The sequence below is a fragment of the Rattus rattus genome, chromosome 2, assembly GCF_011064425.1.
Source record: "Rattus rattus isolate New Zealand chromosome 2, Rrattus_CSIRO_v1, whole genome shotgun sequence".
Lineage (NCBI taxonomy): Eukaryota > Metazoa > Chordata > Mammalia > Rodentia > Muridae > Rattus > Rattus rattus.
In genome coordinates, this window is record NC_046155.1 from 104,671,052 (window position 1) to 104,697,837 (window position 26,786).

Here is a 26,786-nt window from a genome sequence, read left to right on the forward strand (position 1 = left end):
TCAGAAGATGAAAAGATCTCCCATGCTCATGGATTGGCAGGATTAATATAGTAAAAATGGCCATTTTACCAAAAGCGATCTACAGATTCAATGCAATCCCCATCAAAATACCAATCCAATTCTTCAAAGAGTTAGACAGAACAATTTGCAAATTCATCTGGAATAACAAAAAACCCAGGATAGATAAAACTATTCTCAACAATAAAAGGACTTCAGGGGGAATCACTATCCCTGAACTCAAGCAATATTACAGAGCAATAGTGATAAAAAACTGCATGGTATTGGTACAGGGACAGACAGATAGACCAATGGAACAGAATTGAAGACCCAGAAATGAACCCACACACCTATGGGCACCTGATTTTTGACAAAGGAGCCAAAACCATTCAATGGAAAAAAGATAACATTTTCAGCAAATGGTGCTGGTTTAACTGGAGGTCAACATGTAGAAGAATGCAGATCGATCCATGCTTATCACCCTGTACAAAGCTTAAGTCCAAGTGGATCAAGGACCTCCACATCAAACCAGATACACTCAAATTAATAGAAGAAAAACTAGGGCAGCATCTCGAACACATGGGCACTGGAAAAAATTTCCTGAACAAAACACCAATGGCTTATGCTCTAAGATCAAGAATCGACAAATGGGATCTCATAAAACTGCAAAGCTTCTGTAAGGCAAAGGACACTGTGGTTAGGACAAAATGGCAACCAACAGATTGGGAAAAGATCTTTACCAATCCTACAACAGATAGAGGTCTTATATCCAAAATATACAAAGAACTCAAGAAGTTAGACCACAGGGAGACAAATAACCCTATTAAAAAATGGGGTTCAGAACTAAACAAAGAATTCACAGCTGAGGAATGCTGAATGGCTGAGAAACACCTAAAGAAATGTTCAACATCTTTAGTCATCAGGGAAATGCAAATCAAAACAACCCTGAGATTTCACCTCACACCAGTGAGAATGGCTAAGATCAAAAACTCAGGTGACAACAAATGCTGGCGAGGATGTGGAGAAAGAGGAACACTCCTCCATTGTTGGTGGGATTGCAGACTGGTAAAACCATTCTGAAAATCAGTCTGGAGGTTCCTCAGACAATTGGACATTGAACTACCTGAGGATCCAGCTATACCTCTCCTGGGCATATACCCAAAAGATGCCCCAACATATAAAAAAGACACGTGCTCCCCTATGTTCATAGCAGCCTTATTTATAATAGCCAGAAGCTGGAAAGAACCCAGATGCCCTTCAACAGAGGAATGGATACAGAAAATGTGGTACATCTACACAATGGAATATTACTCAGCTATCAAAAACAAAGACTTTATGAAATTCATAGACAAATGGTTGGAACTGTAAAATATCATCCTGAGTGAGGTAACCCAATCACAGAAAAACACACATGGTATGCACTCATTGATAAGTGGCTATTAGCCCAAATGCTTGAATTACCCTAGATGCATAGAACACATGAAACTCAAGACGGGTGATCAAAATGTGAATGCTTCACTCCTTCTTTAAAAGGGGGAACAAGAATAATCTTGGCAGGGAATAGAGAGGCAAAGATTAAAACAGAGACAGAAGGAAAACCCATTCAGAGCCTGCCCCACATGTGGCCCATACATATACAGCCACCGAATTAGACAAGATGGATGAAGCAAAGAAGTGCAGGCCAGACAGGAGCCGGATGTAGATCTCTCCTGAGAAACACAGCCAGAATACAGCAAATACAGAGGCGAATGCCAGCACCAAACCACTGAACTGAGAATAGGACCCCCGTTGAAGGAATCAGAGAAAGAACTGGAAGAGCTTGAAGGGGCTCGAGACCCCTTATGAACAGCAATGCCAAGCAACCAGAGCTTCCAGGGACTAAGCCACTACCTAAAGACTATACATGGACTGACCCTGGACTCTGATCTCATAGATAGCAATGAATATCCTAGTAAGAGCACCAGTGGAAGGGGAAGCCCTGGGTCCTGCTAAGACTGAACCTCCAGTGAACGTGATTGTTGGGGGGAGGGCGGCAATGGGGGGGGGGTTGGGGCGGGAACACCCATAAAGAAGGGGAGGGGGAGGGATTAGGGGGATGTTTGCCCGGAAACCGGGAAAGGGAATAACACTCGAAATGTAAATAAGAAATACTCACGTTAATAAAAAATAAAATAAAATAAAATAAAAAAAGAATGGAAACATTGCAGACTCTTGTTAGTAGGAGGGGTTTTAGAATTATTTAGGTGTGCTGTGACTCTTTCTGATATTGGGCTACTTATCGAATATTATTGTTCTTTCAAGTCATTTAGCACATCCTCCTTTGTGATTTTGGCCCATGCCTCTGGGATTTCACCTGTATCTGTAAATTTTTTCTGGTATTTTTCCTCTAGTTTTGATCTGAAGTGTGAGACAAACCATTTCCAGTATGACTGGGTGGATGAATCTGGGGCGATGCTCCATGTGGCATAATCCCCTCCTGCCTGTCGGTAGTTCTTATATGGGATTTCCCGGTTATTTCCCAAAAGCATGAAGCGGTCACTTGCTACTGAACTGGTACAACAGTCAATGACAAAGTGGTCTGTTTTATGCTTATGCCAGCCACTGACAGCCTGAGGACGGTGGAATGGCACACTGTGGTCTCCTTCATGTTGGGGAATGGTGTTTGTACAAATTGCTTTACACAAAGGACACTGTTTCCAGCAGCCACAGAGATGTTCAGAGAGAATTTTCTCAATGTCAGGGACCATTTCATCCATGGGCTTTCTTGAACAGTCCTCTTCTACTTTCCTCATTGCAGGATCCAAAGCTGTGCTCATGGCTTCTTTGAGAAACTCAGTGTCCGTTATCTCCTGGTGCTCGATGCTTACCAGGTCTCTCCTTGGGAAGACCAGGTTGCTCCCTAGATGGTCGCAGAACAAATCCAGCCAGCCAGATGCAGTGCTGCCTTTATCTTTAGCCACTGCTGTGGACTCATGAATGGCAGACAGGATGGCATTCTTGATGTCACCTAAACTTATTTTTAAAAAAGTCTTTATTTTTTTACTTCCTTCATTTGAACAGTATTGTTTAATATGGTTTTCAATATAGCTGCTAAAAAAAGATTTCGTATAATGAAGGTACTGCCAGTAATTATCAAAGTTTTCTTCTTCTGCCAGAGAAATGAGAATATGTTTCTCCAAATTAGCCCTGTTTCCATTGAATTCAGGGCAGCTAGATCGCATGTCTCCAGCTATTTTAATGACCATTTTCCCCCTTATGGTGGCAGAGATAGCAGGAGTGAGCTTGTGCCAAAGAAAATCGACAAATGTTTTGATGGAGGTGGCACCTTGGCAGGAGATCTTAAAACTCATAAAGAAATCATCTTTCTTTCTCTCCAGATAGTTCACAGGGTCATTCGCACTTTTGAATGCCTTGTGCATTTCCTTAAAACTCTTAGATGCTCTTTGGAATAAGCATAAGGACAAGTCAATGATGTATTTGCTTGTAAATGTATATCTTTCCTCAGTATGTGCAGATTTTACTTCTTCTTCTATTATTCTCAGAATTTCATGGAAATAACTTGAATTATAATCACACTGTTGCTTATGAATATTGTTTATAGTTTCATTAAATCTTGTAATAATATTTTCAGTAGTCATATTAATGGATACCCTATCACAGACCTTTAATGTCCTAGTCATGAAGTTATACTTCTTATTCATTTTTACATGCTCATCATAATTTATTTGAAATTTGTCTTCAGAATATCTCATTAGTATGTCCACCATGTTTATCTCCTTTTGGAAATACTCCCAGAGGATGTTTTCAGAATCTGTGTCAATGTCAGGTTCTATGACTGGAGGAAGATCTAAGGACACCTCACAGACCCATTTTTTCCAAAGTTGATTGAATTTTTCATGTAATTCTTCTTCATTTAATTCTTTACCCTTTACAGTTAAAGCCAACTTTCTGCTTCTTTCCAACAATTCATTTTCATAACTTGATTTTTTCTTGTCCAGCCTTTCTTGATTCTTTTTTAAATGAATAAGTTCATTGGCTTTCCTTCTGGTGTCTGAAATAAGTGCCTCTTTAAGGATTATTAGTTTATTTTCAAAATTTGATTTCCATTGAACTAGTATTTCATTGTCTGGGTCTTCACTGAAATATTTTTCAAGTTCTTGCTTAATTGCCATATACTTTTCTGTGACTGGAGCCTCAAATATGCTTGTTTTGAGTGCTTGAACTTTTCCATTCTGAATCTGATTGATTAACTGGTTCTGAAAGTCGAGCATGTGACTTCTCAGCTCCCAGGTCCAATGGTTATACATGGTTTCCAGCTTGCTCATGGCCATGATCTCTCTGGTATTCCTGAAGCTGAAAATAAAGTTCTCATTGACTAGGGCTTTCCACAAATCTTGAACTCGAAATTTGACATCTGATATCTTCATGATACTACCTCTGGGTTCCTGTTTGGCAGTCAAAATAATTCTATTCTTTAGTTCTTGAACATTGTGACTATAACGAGGATTGGGAGGAGCCATTGGGGGATTGCCATCCCATAGGTGAGCAAAGTAGTAGACATGATTATTGACATCAAACTTAATGACGTCATTGAAGTGGGATACATTTGAGCACTCTTCTTGTTCTGCAGCTGTTACTGCCATTTCATCCAGTCTCTGCTCTAAACACCTGCGTCCTTCCATATTTTGGTCTTTTGCTGTAACTTCTCCCACATTTTGATGGACAAAGAGGCAACTGGGGGAGATTTTCACTTGTTTCATCCTTAGAAATGCTTGAACAGCTATTTGTAGGATGTCTTGCATCTCCGAGGGATTCTCCCCAAAAATATTGATCAGAGTCAAGTTTCCAAGGCCAATCACAAAGGTTGCCAACTCATTGTCCCAATTTTGGGATTTATTGTTTAGTTCTGGAGCCCGAAGTCCTTCTGTATCTACAACAAGCACAAAGTCAAAGCCAAGTTCTTCTGTGAATGTCTCTTCCACCTTCAGAAGTTGCATGTAGGCCCCCTTGGTACACCTGCCTGCACTGACTGTGAACTGTAGGCCAAACAGGGCATTCAACAGGGTAGACTTCCCTGAGCTCTGCAGGCCAAGGACAGAGAGAACAAACAGCCTTTTGTCTCCAACTTTCTCTGAGATCTTGTCAAAAATAGCTGCTAACCACTTTAGAGGGACATAAGAAGCATCCCCATCCATCAGCTCAATGGGAACCCCAGCTATCATCAGATCTGCAGCAATTTGAGGGAGGCAGAGAAAAAATTTCTCTCTAGAGGAAGAAGTTTCTTCCAGAGCTTCATAGATCTGGCCAACTTCTCGAAGAAGATGCTCAGTTCCTAAAGTACAGTCATGAATCTCCATGGAGATGGCTTCTATCTGCTTCTGCCAGAGTGTCAGGGAGTTGCTCTTCTGTGCTCTTTGCTTTTCTCTTTGCACCATTAACCACAAAGATCTCTGCTTTTCGTGCAACTTTTCCAGGTGTTCTATAGTCAGGTTGTCAAAAAACAGAGTCAGCCACTGCAAAAAGTAGAGATTGTTATGGGTTTCTGAATATTCTTGGAGGAGTTGAAGAACAGAGCGCATCAAATCATTGAGAGGAAAGGCTTTTTCCAATTGCCGACATCGAATTGTTCTTTTGTCGGTCTCAATCTCACTCTTGTGTTGCTCAATGCTCCTATTCCCCTTTTCTCTCAGATGATAGAATTCTTTGTCTTTCTTACACCAAAGGTGCCAAAGTTGTCCCTGTAGGGGTAGTAAATTTTCTTTTGTCTGAGATAACTTGCATTCCTCCAGGAGGGCCATTATGGTCTGTGCCTTTTCTTTGGCTTCCTTGCAGTCCCTCTGGTCTTCATCAATAAGGAATCCTTGTTTTCTAGCTATCTGTGAACAGTCCTCTAAACTGAGAGCAGTATTAGAGAGCTCTAGAAAATGTTTGATGGCATTTGTGAGCTCCTCTGTTAGTTCTGCCTCATTTCTATTCTTGATGCCAATTCTCATTCTTTTACCAGAATTATTTGCTATGACTTTTTCTTTGTCATCAATCAAGCAGATCAAGGGTCTTGGTGACTGACAGAGGTGTCTGACAAAGTTTTGGTTTTCTTTATTGTTATCAGAAGCTGACATGAGGATCACAATGAGAGAAGAGACATCTTGCAGGAAGGTGAGTTGTTGGCAATGTTCCTTTGCATCTCCATGAAGATTGGTGAAGGTCAGACACTTGTCAAATATGTCTTCACCTTGGCCTGCAGGACAGAACCAGCAGATGTCCACCACTCCCTCCATCATGAGACAGTGTTTGTTGCTTCCTCTACAGTGTCTGTGAAAAAACACATCATGTTTACGTTTACTGAGGAGAGAGTTCATGATCTGAGATTTGGAAGCAGAGAGGCCATTTCCTACTCTAATGAAGGACACGATAGGGGTAGAGACTCGACATATCTGCTGATTCTTGTGACTGTAGCTCTGGTCTTGTGGTGATTCACTTGATTCTTGCCAACTCTTCCTAATTTGTCTGAGAGACCAGAGATAAAATTCAATCTGACAATTGTTGGGATTTGGCACCACAAGGGGGAGTGCATATTGACAAATGGAAAGTTTGGACAAAATATATTGCTTGGTAAGATCATCTGCACAATGAAAAATGGCCATCTGGATATCCATTGGGTGAATGTGAGGCCAGGACTCAGTGGCTGAAGGATAGCTAAGACTAACATTGTCTTTAATGACATCTTCATATGGATCAAAATCTTCATTTTCGTGATCGTCAGAACCTATGGAGATCTGTTTTTTTATGTTTTCATCATTTTTGAAGACAAGATGTCTCAACCCATAATCCAACATCAGTAGCTTTTGTAGGAAATAAAATGGAAGTTCCTTTTCCGATCTCGGCTGTGAATTGTACACAGAGGTCTTGTAGATCAGATGGAAGTCAGCTCTGCTCATTCTTTTTGGGTAGTAATGGTCTAGGCCTAGCCGTTGGAGTAAATCTAGGAAAGGTCCATTTTCTATCATTTCCTTTGTGTTGTTGTCATTACTTTGTTGTTTATAAGTCTGCTTCTTTTCATGGCAGAGACTTTGCAATTGTTTTTTTACCTCATCCATTTCTAAAGGAGGGGTGGTGGCTTTATAGTCCCCATCAATGAGTAATCTTAAATCATTCTCCAGATTTTCCCAGTCATGATGTGCTCCATGTTTTGTAAGAATATGTGCAACTTCTTCAGACAACAATTTTCCCATATGTTGTTTTATTAATGTCAAACGTTGTTTTTTATCTTCTGTAGAAATATCTGTGATTTCAACTGTGGTTCTTAGAGCTGTGAGCACCAGGAATGCCTGGGCTCTGCAATTGCAAATATTTTTAAGCTCTTGGTATTTGTGTTGATTACTTTGCATTTGATCCACGAGGAAGTTTAACTCATTACACCCCAGAAGATGCTGAAAAATGCTGTTTACCAACTGATAGCCTGCACCAGCTGCAATGGTGAGTACCAGCAGCTGCATGTCTGGCTGCTCTGTTTCTCTGAGGTACTTCATGAAGGAGCTGAGAGCTGTGGTGACCTCATATGTAGCCATTCTTTTTGCTTCTTCCACTGTTTCTGGAGACTCACTTTTGAAATTTACCTCCATCAGGTTTTTGTGGGTGTTCTTTAATGTGTTAATGAATTCAGAAAATGAGGTGATTTCGACTTGCTCTTCCTCTGACTCTGACTGATTGATCCACTGCATGATGGATTGTGTCTGAGGAAAGTTTGTCACTTTGTAGACATGAGGTTCTAGAAGGCTGCTCAACTGAGATTTAATAAACTGAGTTTTATAAGTGGGTGAATTTTTGCAGAAGTTGACAATGTTTATTAGAAAATTCTGCAGATCCCAATCTGTGAGGCATGTATTAATCCAAATGGTATAACTTTTTATTTTTTGACTCAATGTTTGCATAAAATGTATTAATGTATTAAGCTGTTCTTCAGGATCAGAAACCTCCCAGCATTTCACATCCTCTAGGAAAAGCCTAGCTTCTTCTCTAGCAGTAAGAAATTCTTCTCCTTCTTGAATCTGGGCAGCGAGTCCAGTCAGAGCAGTGTAGTTGTCTTTTAGGCAGTTAGCCACTTGAAGGGCATCCTTAAAATCAGTCCTGTGACTGGACAGGATGATGTCCCAAATAGGTACCAATTGGAGTCCCCTATCAATGACAGACCAGGTTTGATTGCTAGCTACAAGACCAGCTGTCCACTGGGCAATTCCATCTGCTTCTGCTGGTCCGCCTGTCTGTGCTACAGATAGTTGCACCTTGGTTTTCAGGTTCTCATGAGTTGTACTGTGAGATGCTGTTTTTGAATGTGAGTCTGGCATATTTACACTTGCACCAGCTTTAACTCCAAAGCCACTATAGCTGCCTTTTATGTACATATTCAAAGACTCTTCTGCTTGCTTCTTTACATCATCCAATTGCTCACTTTTGAAACCTTCTGAAATGGCTTTCCAGCAGTAGATTCCCCCCAGGTGCAGTGGGCCTTGGTTAGCATGAGAGCCAAACCTGTGGAAAAAGTTTTCAGTCCTGTGCCTCAGTAAGGGAATCCTTCTGGGTGTGTAGTCTGTTCCAGGAGTTCTTCAATACTTTTAGTTCCTGGAGAGCAGCCTTGAGAGCTGAAGATGATTGATGTGGAAAATGGCAGGTGGCCAATGGGACATAGCTGAACTTGGCTGAGCAGAAATAAGATTGCTCTGAATGTGATTTGTGGGTATCGTCAGTTTCTGTTTGTTTGTTTTGACCCATACCAGCTTCTAGACTAAGTCCCCAACCTTCGCCTTTAAGCAAGGAGTTTGGGCTGAAACCCAGCATCTCTATAGTGTGTGTAAATGTGGCTTGTTCTTGAAAAGATGAAAATTCCTTTGTTTCTATCCACATGCCACGTTCTGGGCCAACAAGTGAGAACTGCTTAGGGACACTGAGTAGCTCTTCTCTCTTCTGAATCAGGCTTTTTTGGTGGCTGCTCTTATAAATTCCCTGCAGGGCCAGCCCTCCAGATGCCCATCTTACCAGTTCTCCATCTGAGAGGTTTTGACTGAGAGCCAAGGTCTGTTCCATGTGACTGAGATGTCTCTCCATTATTTCAGTGATGTCTTTTAGGGACACTTCAGGCACTGGCCAACACTCCTCAGGGATCTCTATTGCTTGCCTCAGCTCTGCTTCTCTTCTCCTCACTGCCTCTTCTTCTCTGTGCTTCCCTTCTGACTGCAAGGCTTTCAGAGCATGCAGTGCCTGTCCTGCCTGCCTCTGCCTGGTCTTTATCATCTCCTCTGGTGTCTTGTGCAGCTCTGCAACACTATTTGGGTGTGAGAGGTCAAGCAGCCTCTCCAGAGCCCTTTTCTCCCATGTTTGTTGTGTCTGGGACTTCAGCTTCTGGAGGTCTCTTTTGTCTAAATATTGTAAAGCCTGAGCAGAGGTCACACCCAGGTCTTCCTGAAGCTTAGGCAGCCAGTAGTCAACAGACAGTCCCACTTCTGTCAGCATCTCCTGGAGATCGTGCCTCCTTCTGCTTCTTAGCTGAGGCTCATCAGGGATGCACTTTGCTGATGCCATGGCTCTGTGAGGAACAGATTGTAGTTAGTTTTGTCTGTGTCTTGACCTTAGGAAGTGCCAGCTGTGTGGCCTGAAAAGTGAATTACTAATGTTTCAACTCTCTTAGTCTTTTTTGTCTCCTGTAATTGTTCAAGTGTATTTTAAAACAAGTCTCTCTCTCTCTCTCTCTCTCTGTGTGTGTGTGTGACATGTTTTGTTGGCTACTATGACGAGTTTCCACTTTGCCTGATGTCATTTGTTTTCAAGACAGGGTTTCTTTGTGTAGCTATGGTTGTTCTGGAATTCACTCTGTATACCAGACTGGTCCTGAACTTGAAGATCTGCTTTCTTCTGCTCCTGAGTGCTGGTAGTAAAGGTGTGTACCACCATTGCCTCACACTTTGCCTGATTTTTAAACGTTCTCTTTCACAGAATAAATTGCTTTGATGGAATTAATGTGAAGGATAGTATTTGATTACATTCATGAGTTTGCTTGGTTGATGCTTTTAAAAACAAGTGATATTATCAGTTGATTATGTTTTCCTTATTAATTTTTGTGTTGGCTTGTTTTATTCCTATTTCTTTGTCACCTTTTTCTTTCTCTTCAGGGTTTTACTTTGTAGCTCAGGCTGGCCCGGAGCTTGTTATTTAGCTTAGGATGGACTCTAACTCATGTTTTTTTTTTCTTTTCTTTTCTTTTTCCTTTTGGCCTCCTGAGTGCTGGGATTACCAGTGTGCATCACCATGCCTGGCTTTGTTATGTTTTTGTAGGTCATTTCATAATATTGAATTCTTCTCCTGGCATTACATATACTACCAATTTGTTTTCTTTCATTAACTCTTATTCATTATTCTTATTTTGTTAATATCATCTTTGAACATATGAAGACTATTTACTAATGGCATCCGCACCTACATATATAGCACAAATACTCCTCTGTGTCCAATATTTTATCAATTTTATGGAAATCTCTCCCTTATTGCCTCTAAATCATTCAGTGAGATAAGATTCCATGCTTCATTTATACTTATTCAAGTTTCCTTGACTCCTATCATTTTTGTCCTACTGAATTATACTACCATATGTCCAGGCCAGCAAGTGTTCTATTTATTTCTTTTTTCTCTAAGTATGAATTTAGTGTACTACTAATACCTAATCTGCTCTCTTAAATCTTACTTTAATCTCATTTTATTTTGTACTCCCCTGGCATGTCTCCTTTAGATTTTGCCTTTTTTCATGTTTCTTTTGCATTGCAATCATAGTTAACCTATTTGCTATGATTTGACTTTTGTCCTCCCTTAAGATCACATTAATTTTATCTGCCATTATACATTATTAAGATGTGAGATTTATTCATTTTTAAGATATGGTCTCACTATGCCACTGTGGCTTGTCTGGAACTAGTTATGTAGATCAACCTGACTTTGAATTCAGAGATTCTGCCTCCTGGGCTGTGGGATTAAAGGTGCGTATTGTCATGACTGACAAAATGTCATACTTTAGAAGATGAGATTAATGCTGTTATAAAAGAGCAAGTTTAGCTTCATTTGCTTCTTTTGTATCCCGATGCTGGCTGGCTCCCTGATATTGAACTTCCTAACTCCAGGCTGGATTAAAGTAACCTGTTACAACAATCTAGGAGGGATGAAGACAAAATTGATACCAGAGAAGTGGAAAGTGGGTTGTTGTTGTGACAGAGATGTCAAATTTTACAGATAACCCTGGAGTTGGACAATAGAGGCTGAAAGGAAATTGGATGCACAGGCTATGAAAGCTTATATTTACATGAGTAAGAGTACAGCGGCAATTCTGGTGATGGCTCAGAAGGAAAGATTTACAAGGTAAGTCTGAAATTTTTTAGAGATTACCTAAATATTAGGATCAGAATGTGGTTAGTTAAAGTAATTCTCATGAGGGGCTTGGACAAAAATAAGAAAACAATATTGGAATGTGTCATGGTTTGAATATACTTGTCCCAGGGAGTGGCACTATTTGGAGGTATGGTCTTGTTGGAGTAGGTGTGTCACTGTGGGCGTGGGTTTTAAGACCCTTATCCTAGCTGCCTGGAAGTCAGTATTTTACTAGCAGCCTTCAGATGAAGATAATAGAACTCTCAACTTTGCCTGCATCATTCCTGCTTAGATGATGCCCTGCTCCACCTTCATGATGATGGAGAAACTCTGAATCTGTAAGCCAGCCCAATTAAATGTTGTCCTTTGTGACTTGCCTTGTAAATGGTGTCTCTTCACAGCAGTAAAACCCTAAGACAGAAAATTAGAGGTAGGGATCTCCTTGGTCTATAGTGGAAAGGAATTTAATTGAATTGTGTCCATGTTGGCTTATGAAATCACAATCTAAGAGTGATGAGTTAGAATATATGGCAGGAGAGATATCTCAGCAATAGTGTGCTACATGGCTCCTTTTAAACTCCATATATTCAAAAGTAAAAAGAGAAGTGGTTTAAAGACACAATTTAAGGAAAAGCAGAATTTAGAGGTTTAAAAAATTCTTAGTCTACCTGTGTAAAGAATAAGAAAATATATTTAAGAGAGAAAATGAAAGAGTCCAACAGCCATTTGATAACGAAATTAGTATGAGAGAAGTTAATTCTGTTTTTCAGATGAGATCAAGCATGTTCAAGGTAGTCTAGCTGTAGACCCAAAATTCTATTCTACAAAATGATTGAAAAAAATGAGATTCAATTGCCATTCTAATAGTAATAAGAAGTGAAGAGTAAAGTGTGAGAGCTATCCATTATGTATGGAGTTAGTGACTGTGTTAATGGGCAAGTTCAGCCTCTCTTTACTCTTTTACTTCTCCACCTTCATGTGATGAAGTAGCAAGAAGTTATTGACCGTCTAGCCAGCGCCTTTACCTTAGACTTCCCTATCTCCAGAATTGCAAGCCAATTTATTTATAGTCTCACTATATTACTTTTCACTCTTGACTTTTAGATGCATTATTAACTTGGTTTATGTCAATCCCTCTACTCTTTATTCTCCCTTTTAATTCATGAAAAATTCTACTGCTATTCTCCACGCCTTACAAATTATGTATTTAAATCAGAAATGATATATAGTATCTCATGTATTCTGTTAATACAACATAAGTTCTAAGACACATTCTTATTTTCATCTTGTTCTTTCTGAATTCTCTATGTTGTAAAATTTGAATATGAACTTTTATGGTGTACTCAGCCATTGTGGCCAACCTTTTAATGTAGATACATAAAATAAGTTGATAAAATTCTAAGATGAGAGGGATCAGTGGATAAGGGCACCTGGTAACAAGGTTGACAACCCAGGTTCCATTCCTTCATATATGTGCTTTAAAACACCTATGCCCACATGAACACATACATATTAATATAATAAATAAATAAGTAAATAAACAGAGAAACAAATGTAAAACAACTAAGATAAGATGTTTAAAGTCTCGAAGAGTTTACTAGATATCAAAGAATGCCTGATAGAAAAGGTGTATAACATCAATAATGGTTAAAACATTTCCATAATTATTCTGGAAGGAGAGGAGCTAATTTAAGGAGACACTGGTCCCTTTTTCTTCAGCCATCACAGTACTCATCAAATCCCAATTTTCTGGGAATCCTATTCTGAGAAAAGGAAAAATAAAAGGTACATATATTACAAAGGAATAAGTAAAAGTGTCCTTATTCACAGATAATCTATCTCAAAAACTCCAAAGTACAAATTAACAACCAGACAGAAACTACTGCTCAAAATAACAAATAAAAAGCTAGTCTGGGCTACATAGTGAGTTTTCAGATCAGTTTAGATGAAAAAGGCAGCTTAAAATGGTTAGGGAGTATTGTGGAATTGGATTACCTTCCTTTGCTCAGCAAAGTCTTGAAGATAGCCTGTGTTTCTATTGTAGATCTTGATCTCTGATTCTAGAGAGAACAACAGATATTTACCTCTAGTGTAGAGCTATCTCAGAAACAATAAATAAATACACAAAATAAAAATTACTATGTGGAGGATAGTTTCTAATGTATTTGAATGGAAAAGAACAACTCACTTCTACCTAAAAAGGGATTGTAAAGAAAACCACAGACATTCTAGAAACCTAAAAAAGACTGGGGAGAGAGATTTTTATGATGAAGCAGGATGTAAAAGCCCCTTGTCTATAGGAATTTAGAAAGCCACATGTATTCTGAGAGTAGGACTTATATCCAGAAATTACCTAAGAAGTAAATTGACAATAGGTTAGAAAATAGTTGAAAATGATTAATGCCTAATAACGCATTAGTATCTAAAGTATATAGAGAACTAAAAAAATTTCAATGGTAAAAGCAAAAATATGATTCAAAAGTAGACAATAGGAGGCCTGTGAGATGGCTCAGTGACTAAGGGTCTTTGTTACTATCCCCGAGGATCTGAATTTAATCTCTAGGGTCTACACTAAGAGGACTATTTCCTGAGTTGTCTCTCTACCTTTACTATGTGCATGCCAACATACATCTCTCTTTTTGTCTCATAAAAAATTGGGCAATAGACCTAAGTAGACATTTCTCAATACAATGAATACAAGGGCCAGCAAGATGGCTTGACATGTAAAGGTTATTGTTGCTAAGCCTGATGACTTGAGTTCAGTCCTGTAATCTTTGCAAGCTGCCCTCTGACTTCCATTTGTATGCTGTGACACACAGAATACATACAGAAAACCAATAAATTCAATAAATGGATGTAACTTTTTTAAAATTTTATTTTTTCTTGGAAATTTTATGTATTTACATTTCAAATGTTGTCCTCTTTCTTCCCTCTCCAATACCCCCTCCCCCTGCTTCTATGAGGATGCTCTTCCTCCCACCCACCCACTCCAACCTCAACACCCTGGCATTACTCTACACTGGGGAAACAAGCCTTCACAGGACCAAGGACTTTTCCTCCTATTGATGCTGGACAATGCTATCCTCTGCTATGAATGTAACTTTTAAAAGATTCCATACAGATGACCTATAGGCATAGGAAAGTCTTTACAAAATATGGTCCTGCCCTTTTATCTGTTGCCTTGGTTCCATTTTGTCCTGCAAAGTGATCTAATAGGTTGTCAGAACAGTGTGGAATCTATTCCTGGGAGGCTAGCTCTTCTTCTATTGGCACTAGAAGAACTTCAGACTTTCCTTTTCCTCACCATGAACTCCTGAGAAAATTTCAGTTCTTGGGGGAGGAGGTGTCCCTTTTTGCAGTAGCATAGTAGCCGAAGACTCAAGCTCAAGTTTCTTTATAATATCTTATCTCTTGTTAGGGTAGGAGCAAAGAAATAATTGGAGAGTTCTATAATAATAAATGGCAATTTCAATACAGAATATGATGCTATAGAAAATTAATAAGGAAATAGAGGACTGGAACAACACTATAATCCAGTATATGAATATATGTGAATGTATACATAATGCTCCCCACTAGAACAAGATACTCATTTTTCCATAGGGCACATTTTCCATATGGTAAGCATAAGATAATATCAATAAATATTAAAAGACTGAAGTATAAAGGATCTCCTTCTCTGATCATAATGGATTGAAACTAGAAATAACAAAAGGAAATTTAGAATATTCTCAAGTGTGTAAATTCAAGAACATTTTGTTTAAAAGGCAGGATGTCATCATATAGCCTAAGGTGGCTATTCTTGGCTGTCAATTTGACTACATCTGGAATTAGCTAAAACCCAAGCAACTGGTTACAACTTCAAGGATTTTTAAATTTAAATAATTTGAAATGGGAAGACCCACTTTTAATCAGATCTTTTGAGATGGGAAGATGCATCTTTAAATACAGCTCTTTTGAAGTGGGAAGATCCACCATTATCTGAGCCATACCTTTTGTTGGGAGCCTATGTAAAGGACATGGCGTAAGGAAGCTTGCTCTTTGCCTCTTTACTTTTACTCTAGCTGGTAAGTCTATTCCTTCACTGTCATTATAGGCTATTTCTGTAGGATTTGGATATGTACTGGAGACCAGCTGAGACATCTAGCTGTGTGGACTGAACAACAACTGCTGGATTCTTGGACCTTCTGTTGGTAGACAGCCACTGTTGGACTACTGGATCACAACCTGTAGCCCATTCAAATAAATCCCCCACAACAACAACCACAACAATGATGACAACAACAACGACAACAACAACAACAACAACACACACACACACACTGCTTTAGAGAACTCTATCCAACTAATACATATCTCAAACTATTTTCTAAATCATAATCCTTGTAAAGTCTCAGGTTCAGAATTCAAGAAGGACAATAGGCCTTTGATGAGGAGACTTATTTGAAAAGTTGTGATATGGGAAATTATAGGGGTATTTTTGAGTTTGACAGAACTAAAATACAGAACTTCTCTGGGATTAGCTGGGGAGGGGATGTTAGGATCCTAGAGAACTTGATAGCTATCAGTGCCACCCTGAGATGATTGTTCTTGGGCTCTTGAATTCAAATAATGATATTTATGGACCACAGAGGGTGAGTTTTAGAGAGGAGTTATAGATTCTTAGGTCAGAGCTTGAGAGCTAGAGGGGAGCTTGAGAGCTAGAGGGGCAGGGGCGGCAAACAAGAGCCCATGCATTGCTTCATAGGAATGAACATTAGGGCCTCAATTTAAATATCCAACCCCCCTGTAAATAGCTGGACATGAGATCCAACCTCTGTCCAGTCAGATCTTGCACATTCTTCTACAGGATTGATTAGGGTGAGTTCTTCTGCTCTTCTCTACACTCCTTACCCCTTGATGTAGCCTGGGTCCCATATCCTGTTCCCTGGTTTAGTCTGGCCACTTAAATGTCACAACTGATCTTTAGGCTTCCACTAGACCCTTCTTTGCCTGTCCCTGACCCATAGGCTCCTCTTACTCCACATCCAACCTTTCCACCCAGCCAGATCTTGCAATCCTCCAGGGTTTTGTCAGGTGAGCCTGACAATCCACTCCTCCACACACCCTCCCCAACCCTCAGTTTCTAAATAGGACTTCATTTGTCCAACAATTATGACAGCAACTAGTATGCAGGACCTCATAAAACTAAAATGATTTTGCACAGCTAAAGAAACAATCAGGTGAAGAGGAAGCCTACAGAATGTGAGAGAATTTTTGCCAGCTATACATCTTATTGGCTTACAGACAATTTCACTAGACTTGTCCCAGGAACCTAGCACCAGCAATCTTGCAACAGCTTACATCCTCACATGTCCAGGTGTATAAGGGGGACTGCTCGGCTACTCCAGCTCTCTCTCTCCATTTTTTTCTCTCTCTCTCTCTCTCTCTCTCTCTTCTCTCTCTCTCCTCATTAGTTCCTTGCTGGCCTCTTTCTTTTTCCTTCTCTCCCTCTTCTCTCTTTCTGTCCTTGTCCCCTTCCCTCCCCAACCAATAAATTGTCTTTATATTTGTTCTGTTGCATAGCTTGATTATTCAGGGGGACACTTTCCCTTCTGCCACAATTATACCATCCTTTTATAAAGTATATGTCTGAGTCAAGAAAACAGATGACTCATTCAAAAAATGGGCTTGGGACATGAGCAGAGAGTTCTCAAAAGAAGAAATAGAATGACTAAGAACTATTCCCCGAAATGTTCATTATCTCTGACAATTGGGGAAACTCAAAATATCTTTGATTATTATATGTAACAGCAATGAAAAAGAGGCCATGAATTTGAAAAAGAGCAAGGAGGGATAGATACATGGGAAAATTTAGAGGAAGGAAAGAGGAGGAAATCATGTAATTGTATTATAATCTCAAAAATGAAAGAAACAAATTTAAAACAATAACAACAACAACAACAACAACAACAACATCCAACTTTGAGATTTCACCTTACCCTAATCTGTGTGACAAAGATTAACAAACCAAGTTGCAACAAATGCTGGGTAGTGAGGATATGGGGAGAGGAGAATTCTCACTGACTGTGGGATTGCAAACTGGTCTAGCCATTCTGAAAACCAGTGTGGAAAATCTTCAAGAAGCTAAAAATAAATCATGAAGAAAGAGGACTTTGATTTGCTGTTGTTGGGATTGCAAAAATGGCCCAATCATTCTGGAAATCAGTGTGGAGAATCCTCAAGGTGCTAAAAAGGAATCTACCCTATGACTCAGCTATGTTTCTCCTCGTTGTATGCCTGGAACACTTGACCCCTACTCCACAGTACTTGCTCGGCCATGTTCATTGCTGCTGTGTTCACAATAGCTAGGAAAGAGAAACAGCCTAAAAATTCTTCAACCAACAAATGGAATGAAGATGTGATACTTACACACTATCCAATATTTTTAGCTATAATTAAAAATGAAATAACAAAACTTTCAGGTAAATGGATGGAACTAGAAAAGATCATACTGAGACAAGACCCATAAAGACAAGGAGCACTTGTTCTCTCTCATTTGAGGTTCCTAGATCCAACTCTTCATATTGAGTATATAACCTGGAGTAACTGCTGAAACTGTAAGTGTGTGTGTGTGTGTGTGTGTGTGTGTGTGTGTGTGTGTGTGTTGTGTGTAGCAAAAAAAAGAAGGAATAATAAGGCACAACTGATCTGTAGAAGGAAATGGGAAAATGTGAGGGGCTCTAATTAAGGAGGGAGAGAAAGATAAATACAGAAAAATGAAGGAAGAGGATAAAATAACAGTATGGCTATATGAAAAAGTCACAAGGACTCATACTATTAACTTTCTACCTAAAAACACCTATGATACATATAAATCAGTGTATAAATACACATATATAGTTTAAGTGAAAATTTCCCATCTGGGCCCAGTGCTTTCTCCAAGAGCTATAGACCATCTAATAAAAAACCCCAACAAAAGGCATGAGAAGCTGAGAATCCCTCTTTGGGTCAGGGTTGTCTAAGAGACTCCCAAAACATTGTGGGTTATTTCTGTCATGCCTGATAGCTCCCCATATCCTTAGAGGTAGAAGATAAGTGCCTATTGCCAAAGAAACCATGCACTTCAGACACAGGGCCCAGAAGACCTGAGCTGGATCTGACCTGAAAGCTTCTTCCTTGAGAACTAGCATCCATGTTAGCAAAAGGATTTATGCAAGCTTTCAAAGGATAAAAGCAACATAGTTATGATGCCTAAGGAACTACCACAATAACCAGAATGGTGTGGAGGCTGCAGGTGTGTCACAAACACTTTGACATAACCAATAGCTCTCTAATTGAACTTAAGAACTGCCCAACAAGAGAGAAATCATGCCTGGGACTGCAAACCTAGCCAACTAATCAGTGCTAATGAAGTCATGGATCTTGGAGACCCTACAATTGTCACTTTACTAAAGCAGCATAATACATAGCTACATCCTAAGTATTTGTTCTTATATTTAGGACATAACAATAACAAATAAGTATAGTCTTACTCCTCATCAAGAAAACTCTTTGTAACAGTCTGAGACAAATACAAAAAAACCACAACAAATCAAATAGCAGAATTGTGGAGCTCAGGCCTAGCTGATCCATCTAGAATACAACTTGTATACCTAAGTCTCAGGGATCATTGCAGAAGAGGGGATGGAAAATTATAAAAGTCAGATATGTATTATACATAATACACATATCATATGCATATATAATGTATAACCCATATTATCTATATGATACACAATATATAATGTAATATACATAAGCTTATATATGTGTTCTACTATATATTACATATGATAATGTATATTACGTGTTGTATTTTATAAAATGCAATACAATGCAGCAGGAGAAAGTACCTTCACAGACCCTACCAAGGTGTTCCCCTGAGGAATAATCACTATGTGACAGGCCTAGTAAGTTAGGGAGCAGAGCGGGAACCTGAAAAGGAATGTAGAGGACAAGAAAGGGGGACAGATAAGGACAGAAAGAGAGAGGAAGAAAGGAAGAGGCTGGTTGGGAACACATGGGGAAGAGAGAGAGAAGGAGAAAGAGGGAGAGGAAGGGGGAGAGGTGGAGGGAGAGGGAGATGAAGGGGGGGGAGAGAGAGAGACAGAGAGACAGAGAGAGACAGAGAGAGAATGCAATCTGAGCAGTCCTTTTTTTTTTTTTTTGAGCTGGGGACTGAACCCAGGGCCTTGCGCTTGCTAGGCAAGTGCTCTACCACTGAGCTAAATCCCCAACCCTCTGAGCAGTTCTTATATGCCTGGCTTCTGGCTCTACTTGGCAGGCAGAGAAGTAAACTGTTGCTAGGTAGCTGTTGTGGGGGTGGGATCCTAGAATAATTGTTAACATTATATATGTGTGTGTTACATGCACATATATATACATATAATATATTATTATAATATATGTTAAAAACACACATACAGGCGCACACACACACACACACACACACACACACACACACACACACACACACACAGGAAAATATGCCGTGAATTTGAAAGAGAGTAAAAGCTGGGTGCATGGGATGGTATGGAGGGAGGAAAGAGAAAGGGAAAGTGATTTAATTTTAATCTCAAAATACTTTTTTATGTTTCGCTTTTAAATTTTAGATAATTGATTTTATATTCAACCATAGTTTTCCCTCCCTTCTCTCCTCTTATTTCTTCCCCATTCCCCATTCGCTCCTTTGTTTCTCTTAAGAAAAGGGAAGGACTCGGGGTTGGGAATTTAGCTCAGTAGTAGAGACAAGGCCGTGGGTTCAGTCCCCAGCTTTGAAAAAAAAATAAAAAAAAATAAAAAGAAAAGGGAAGGACTACCAGAGATATTAATCAGCTGTGGTATATCAGGTTGTGTTAAGACTAGGCATAGCCTCCCCTGTTGAGGCCAGACAAGGGAGCCCAGTAGGAGGAAGGGTCCTAACGGCAGGCAACAAAGTGAGAGATGAACCCTGCTACTACTGCTAGGAGTCCTGCATAAGACCAACCCACTTCTCAAAATAATCTCAAAATTAGAAGAAAAACCCTCAAAAATGAATTGAAGGCAATCTAAACAGTCCTGTAACTCCTAAAGAAATAGCAGCCATTAAAAATCTCCCAACCAAAAAAAGCCCAGGACCAGATGTGTTTAGTGAAGAATTCTATCAGACTTTCAAAGAAGACCTATACCAATACTCTTCAAACTATTCCACAAAATAGAAACAGAGGGAAAACTACCCAATTCATTCTATGATGCCACAATTATGTTTATACCTTAACAACACAAAGACCCAACAAAGAAAGAGAACTTCAGACCAATTTCTTTTAAGAATATTGACACAAAAATACTCAGTAAAATTCTTACAAACTGAATCCAGGAATACATCAAAACGGTCGCCCATCAAGATCAAGTAGGCTTCATCCCAGGGATGCAGGGATGGGTCAACATATGGAAATCAATCAACATAATCTACTATATAAACAAGCTCAAAGAAAAAAACCCACATGATCATTTCATTAGATGCTGAGAAAGCATTTGACAAAGTTCAACACCCCTTCATGTTAAAAGTCTTGGAAAGATCAGGAACTGAAGGCCCAACTTTGCAAAACGTACCTAAACACAGCAAAAGCAATATACAGCAAACCAGTAGCCAACATCAAACTAAATGGAGAGAAACTTGAAGCAATCTCACTAAAATCAGGGACTAGACAAGGCTGCTCAATCTCTCCCTACCTGTTCAATATAGTACTCAAAGTCCTAGCCAGAGGAATCAGGCAACAAAACGAGGTCAAAAATTGGAAAGGAAGAAGTCCAAATATCACTATTTGCAGATGATATGATAGTATACTTGAGTGACCCCAAAAATTCAACCAGAGAACTACTAAGCCTGATAAACAACTGGTTGGGTATAAAATTAACTCAAACAAATCAGTAGCCTTCCTCTACTCAAAGGATAAACAGGCTGGGAAAGAAATTAGGGAAACAACATCCTTCAGAATAGTTACAAATAATATAAAATACCTTGATGTGACTCTAACTAAGCAAGTGAAAGATATGTCCGAAAGAATGTCAAGTCTCTGAAGAAAGAAATTGAAGAAGATCTCAGGAGATGGAAAGACCTCCCATGCTCATGGATTGGCAGGATTAATATAGTAAAAAAGGCCATTTTGCTGAAAGCAATGTACAGAATCAATGCAATCCCCATCAAAATTCCAACTCAATTCTTCATAGAGTTAGAAAGAGCAATTTGTAAATTCATTTGGAATATCAAAAAACCTAGAATAGTGAAAACTATTCTCAACAGTACAAGAACATCTGGGGAAATCACCATCCCTGACCTCAAGCTGTATTACAATGTAGTAGTGATAAACGCTGTATGATATTGGTAAAGAGACAGGCAAGTAGATCAATGGAATAGAATTGAAGACCCAGAAATGAACCCACATACCTATGGTCACCATCCAGTGGAAAAAAGACAGCATTTTCAGCAAATGGTGCTGGTTTAACTGGAGGTCAGCATGTAGAAGAATGAAAATTGATCCATTCTTATCTCCTTGTACCAAGCTCAAGTCTAAGTGGATCAAGGACCTCCACATAAAACCAGATATACTGAAACTAACAGAAATGAAAGTGGGGAAAAGCCTTGAACATGTAGGCACTGTGGAAAATTTTCTGAACAGAACATCAATGGCTTTTGCTCCAAGATCAAGAATCAATAAATGAGACCTCATAAAATTTCAAAGCTTCCGAAAGGCAAAGGACCCAGTCAATAGGACAAACGGCAACCAACAGATTGGGAAAAGATCTTTACCAATTTTACATCCGATAGAGAGCTAATATCCAAAATATACAAAGAACTCAAGAAATTAGAATTCAGAGAACCAAATAGCCCTATTAAAAATGGGGTACAGAGCTAAATAAAGAATTCTCCACTGAGGAATATCGAATGGCTGAGAAGCACCTAAAGAAATGCTCAGTATCCTTAGTCGTCAGGGAAATGCAAATCAAAACAACCCTGAGATTCCACCTCACACTAGTCAGAAAGGCTAAGATAAAAAAACTCAGGTACAGCAGATGCTGGTGAGGATGTGAAGACATAGGAACACCTGTCCATTGTTGGGATTGAAAACTGGTACAACCACTCTGGAGGTTCATTATAAAGTTGGACATAGTACTACCTGAGGACCCAGCTATACCACTCCTGGGCATATACCCAAAAGATGCCCCAACATATAACAAGGACACATGCTCCACTATGTTCATAGCAGCTTTATTTATAATAGCCAGAAGCTGGAAAGAACCCAGATATCCCTCAAGAGAGGAATGAATACAGAAAATGTGGTCCATTTACACAATGGAGTACTACTCAGCTATTAAAAACAATGACTTCATGAAATTCATAGGCAAATGGATGGAATTAGAAAATATCATCCAACCCAATCACAAAAGAACACACATGGTATGCACTCATTGATAAGTGGATATTAGCCCAAAAGTTTGGAATACCCAAGATACAATTTACAGACTGCATGAAGCTCAAGAAGAACGACCAAAGTGTGAATGCTTCAGTACTTAGAATGAGGAAACAAAGTACTCACAGAAGGAAATATGGAGACAGAGTGTGGAGCAGAGACTGAAGGAATGGCCATCCTGAGACTGCCCCACATGGGGATCCATCACATGCAGTCACCAAACCCAGTCACTACTGGGGGTGCCACGAGGTGCATGCTGACAGGAGCCTAATATAGCTGTCTCCTGAAAGGCTCTTCCAGAGCCTGACAAATACAGAGGGAGATGCTTGGAGCCAACCAATGGATTGAGCGGGGGTCCCCAATGGAGGAGTTAGAGAAAGGACTGAGGTAGCTGAGGATGCTTGCAACCCCATAGGAAGAACAACATCAACCAACTAGACCTCCCAGAGCTCCCAGGGACTAAACCACCAACCAAAGAGTACACATGGAGAGACCAATGGCTCCAGCCTCATATGTAGTAGAGGATGCCTTGGGGGGCATCAATGGGAGGAGAGGCTCTTGTCCTGTGAAAGCTTGATGCCCCAGTGTAGGGGAATACCAGGCCAGGTAGGTGGAAGTGAGTGAGTGGGTGGGTAGGGGAACACCCTCATGGAAGCAGGGGTTGTGGTATGGGGTATGGGGTTTCTGAAGGGGAAACCAGGAAGGGGAATAATATTTGAAATGTAGATAAAGAAAATACCCAATAAAAAATGAAAAAAAAGAAAACAAAATTAATAACTAAAACCAAAACAAAAAGACAAAAGCTAGACATGATTTCATTTGCTGGTAATCTCAGATTGAAGAGCAGAGACAAGTAGATCCCAGGATCTAGCTGCCCACCAGGCCTTGTGAAAGCATCAAATTTTAGTTATTTGCATGTGCTGTTTATTAGTTTACAGACTATTCAACGAGGCTCCCCCTAGAAATCTAGCAACAGCAACCTAGCAACAACTTAAATCACCACCAGCAGCCAGGTGGGACTGCTCTGGGCCACCTCTCTCTCTCTCTCTCTCTCTCTCTCCTCTCTCCTCATCTTCTTTCTCTCTCTTTTCCCAAGTGTTTCTGACCAGATTCTTTCTCTCTTCTCTCTTTTTCTGTCCTCTTCTGCCCCCACCCTTTTTCATCTGTCTCTGCTCCTTTCTAGGTCCTCAATCCCTCCCCTTTACCAATAGACTTTCTATATACCATACTGGCAGTGGCCAGGCTGCCAACTTGTTTCTGCTGTAGCTGCACTACACCACATTATACCACATTATAAAGCATAGCTTTGGTGCTATGATACCGTACACACATATACTGTACATGTACACACAACAAAATGAAACAAAATTACATGTCTTTGTAACCCAATGCATTTTATAATCTTTATTAAAGAGAAAAAAAGAGCACTACACAGAACTGAAGCAGGGAGACAAAAACTCAATAGATCTATAATAAATAGATAGCCTGAACAATCACAAACTTCCTAATAAGCCAAATATCTTCAATGGTAAACCCCACCAATCACTTAACAAGCTAGTACCAATCTTTAGCACATTCTTACAAAAATAGAAGAGGGGGAAACATTTCTTGTTCTGTGAGGTCAGTATTACCTTAGTATCCAAGTTAGACAAGGATGTCAAGAAAACTATAGATAAATATCCTTTATGAATGTTGATGTGAAAACAGTACTAGAAACTGTAATCCAGAAATATAAAAGATTATGCACTAACCAACTATAGTTTCTTTCAGGCATATAAACATCATTTGACTTATTGAATGTAACAGTCATAAATAGTTTGAAGGGAAAACACTCCACTTGAATTCCAGGAAGAAAAGCACTTAACAACATCCAACCTTGTTTCATGATAAAAATAACAAACAAGGAATTGAGGCTGCCTTCTCAGAATAATAAAGGCGTGAAACACCTGTTAGTTCTTAAGAAAATCTAGTATTGAATTTAGTATACTAAGCAGGTGCTCTACTGCTGGACACATACTCTAAAGAACTGAGAATGGGTGTCCAAATATGTACTTGTACATAAATGTATGAGTCACAGTATCCAAAAAGATGGTAAGAACCCAAATGTCCATCAACTTATGGTAGATAAACAAATTGTGGACTAATCATGATAAAAGTAAAGTCAGAAAAAGAAATAAAATATTGTTGTGTGGTACAATATGGATGAACTTTATGAACATTGTTCTATGTGAAGAAAACCGGAAATTCAAACACTTTGAAAATCTATACCAGGCAAATATTAGGGATTAAAGGCAGATCATTGCCAAGGAATTGGAGAGGTAAGAGTGGGAGTCGATTATGTCCCTGAGTGTGGGGTTTTCTTTTGTGGTAAGAAAAATATTTGAGATTTGCTAAAGATGGTTGTTAGACAACTTTATGAATTTACTAAATGTCATTGAATTGCACAACTTAAAATGATTAATTTTATGTTGTATAAATTAAGTTCTATAGATGTGTGACTAAGATATATGTAAAACAAATATAATAAAACTCAAAACCCATTACTTCCCAAGGACTTATTATTAGCTATGTTCTGGAGCTCACTTTGGTTGGTTGTATATGTATAATAGATATGATGTAGAATTAGGTGCTAATGCACATTCCTTCCACCTTTCCAGTGGAGTTAGGAACTTGAAATTGGCCACAGAAGAAGGATGCCCTTTTATAATGGAAGTAGCTAAATATTACAAACCTGGAATTTCCTTTTGTTTTTGGAAAGTTGATTGTTAAACATTTTCACCATTGACTTCAATCTTTCAAAGTATTTTTTGTCTGTTTATTTCTCCTTAATTCTGGCTGTGATCCCCTACTCAGTAGGAAATAGCCAAATCTAGCAGAACAGACTAAACACTACGGAGAAAATAAAAATAAACTTGTAAGAAAGGAGCCACACCTTACTAGGAAATAGCCTTTCCTTGTCAGCTTTTGACTAGCAGTGTAAACAAAGCTCTGCCAACCCTTCCTCCCAGTGGCCTAGGCAGCAGCGATCAACCATTGTTACATGGGCTCTAAGTCTTAGGGAGAGACAGTGGTGACATTTGCTTCTTCCTTTGTGCAAGCTGTGATTTTTTAACCTGAAGAATTCAGCATTTTAACATGGTCACAGGAGATCAGGTCTAAAGGTCAATTTCAATGAGAAAAATGAAGTTAGTTTCTGTCCTATATATCCTTCAAAGAATGAATCAGACAATGAGTTTCTCTAAGCACAAGCATCTTTCACCTGGCAACCCAACATCTATCCACCCCTTAAGACACTCAAGAAATGCATTTCTTTGATACAAATAGTTTATCTCATTTTTCCAAGGCTAGACTTGCAAAACACCAGTATGTTTTGTCTGCTGGTTGCTTCTCATAAATGCTTCAGGTAAGGTAGAGGAAGCGAGTAGTTGAACCTCTAGGGCTACTCTGTATATCTAACTGATTTTGTATTTAAATTATATAGCCAGTCTTATCTTTAAAGCTTAGAAAGGAGATGCAGTATGGTGTGCTATCTGGCTTTATCTGTAAAACTCTGTAAGGAGATAAATACAAGGAGATGCAATATGCTCAGAGATCTCCCAGATGCCCATGGAGGAAAATTTGTCACCTGAGCTACATCACACCGGAAAAATGGCAGCAAAGCACAGTAATGTTCACAGTGTCTACAACAGAAAGGGGGATTTGGATAAAGGAGCCTCCCAGAGTTTTAAGAGAGGAGACTCAGAATAATGTGTACCACAGACTTTGTTTGAACCCTTTATCTTTTAGGTATACAAGTGAGTAAAAGCATAGCACATACTAGGGGAATCAAATATACATCTCTGAGAACTCTCCTTTTGAGTCCTTTTAATAATCTAGAATAGGAGTGATTTAAAACAGATGGTGCCAAAACTT

The 26,786-nt window shown here is 39.3% G+C and overlaps 1 protein-coding gene across 1 annotated transcript in view; it reads right to left on the reverse strand.

Annotated features, from left to right (window-relative positions):
- Positions 1-2,188: 2,188 nt before the first annotated feature.
- The window catches only part of LOC116891831 (interferon-induced very large GTPase 1-like), a 30,756-nt gene continuing 6,158 nt past the window's right edge, over positions 2,189-26,786 (reverse strand). Inside the window, 3 exon segments of the mRNA XM_032893195.1 lie at positions 2,189-8,566; positions 8,569-8,607; positions 8,610-9,577. Of these exon segments, the coding sequence (XP_032749086.1) occupies positions 2,283-8,566; positions 8,569-8,607; positions 8,610-9,573 (7,287 nt within the window). The 5' untranslated portion in view covers positions 9,574-9,577 and the 3' untranslated portion in view covers positions 2,189-2,282.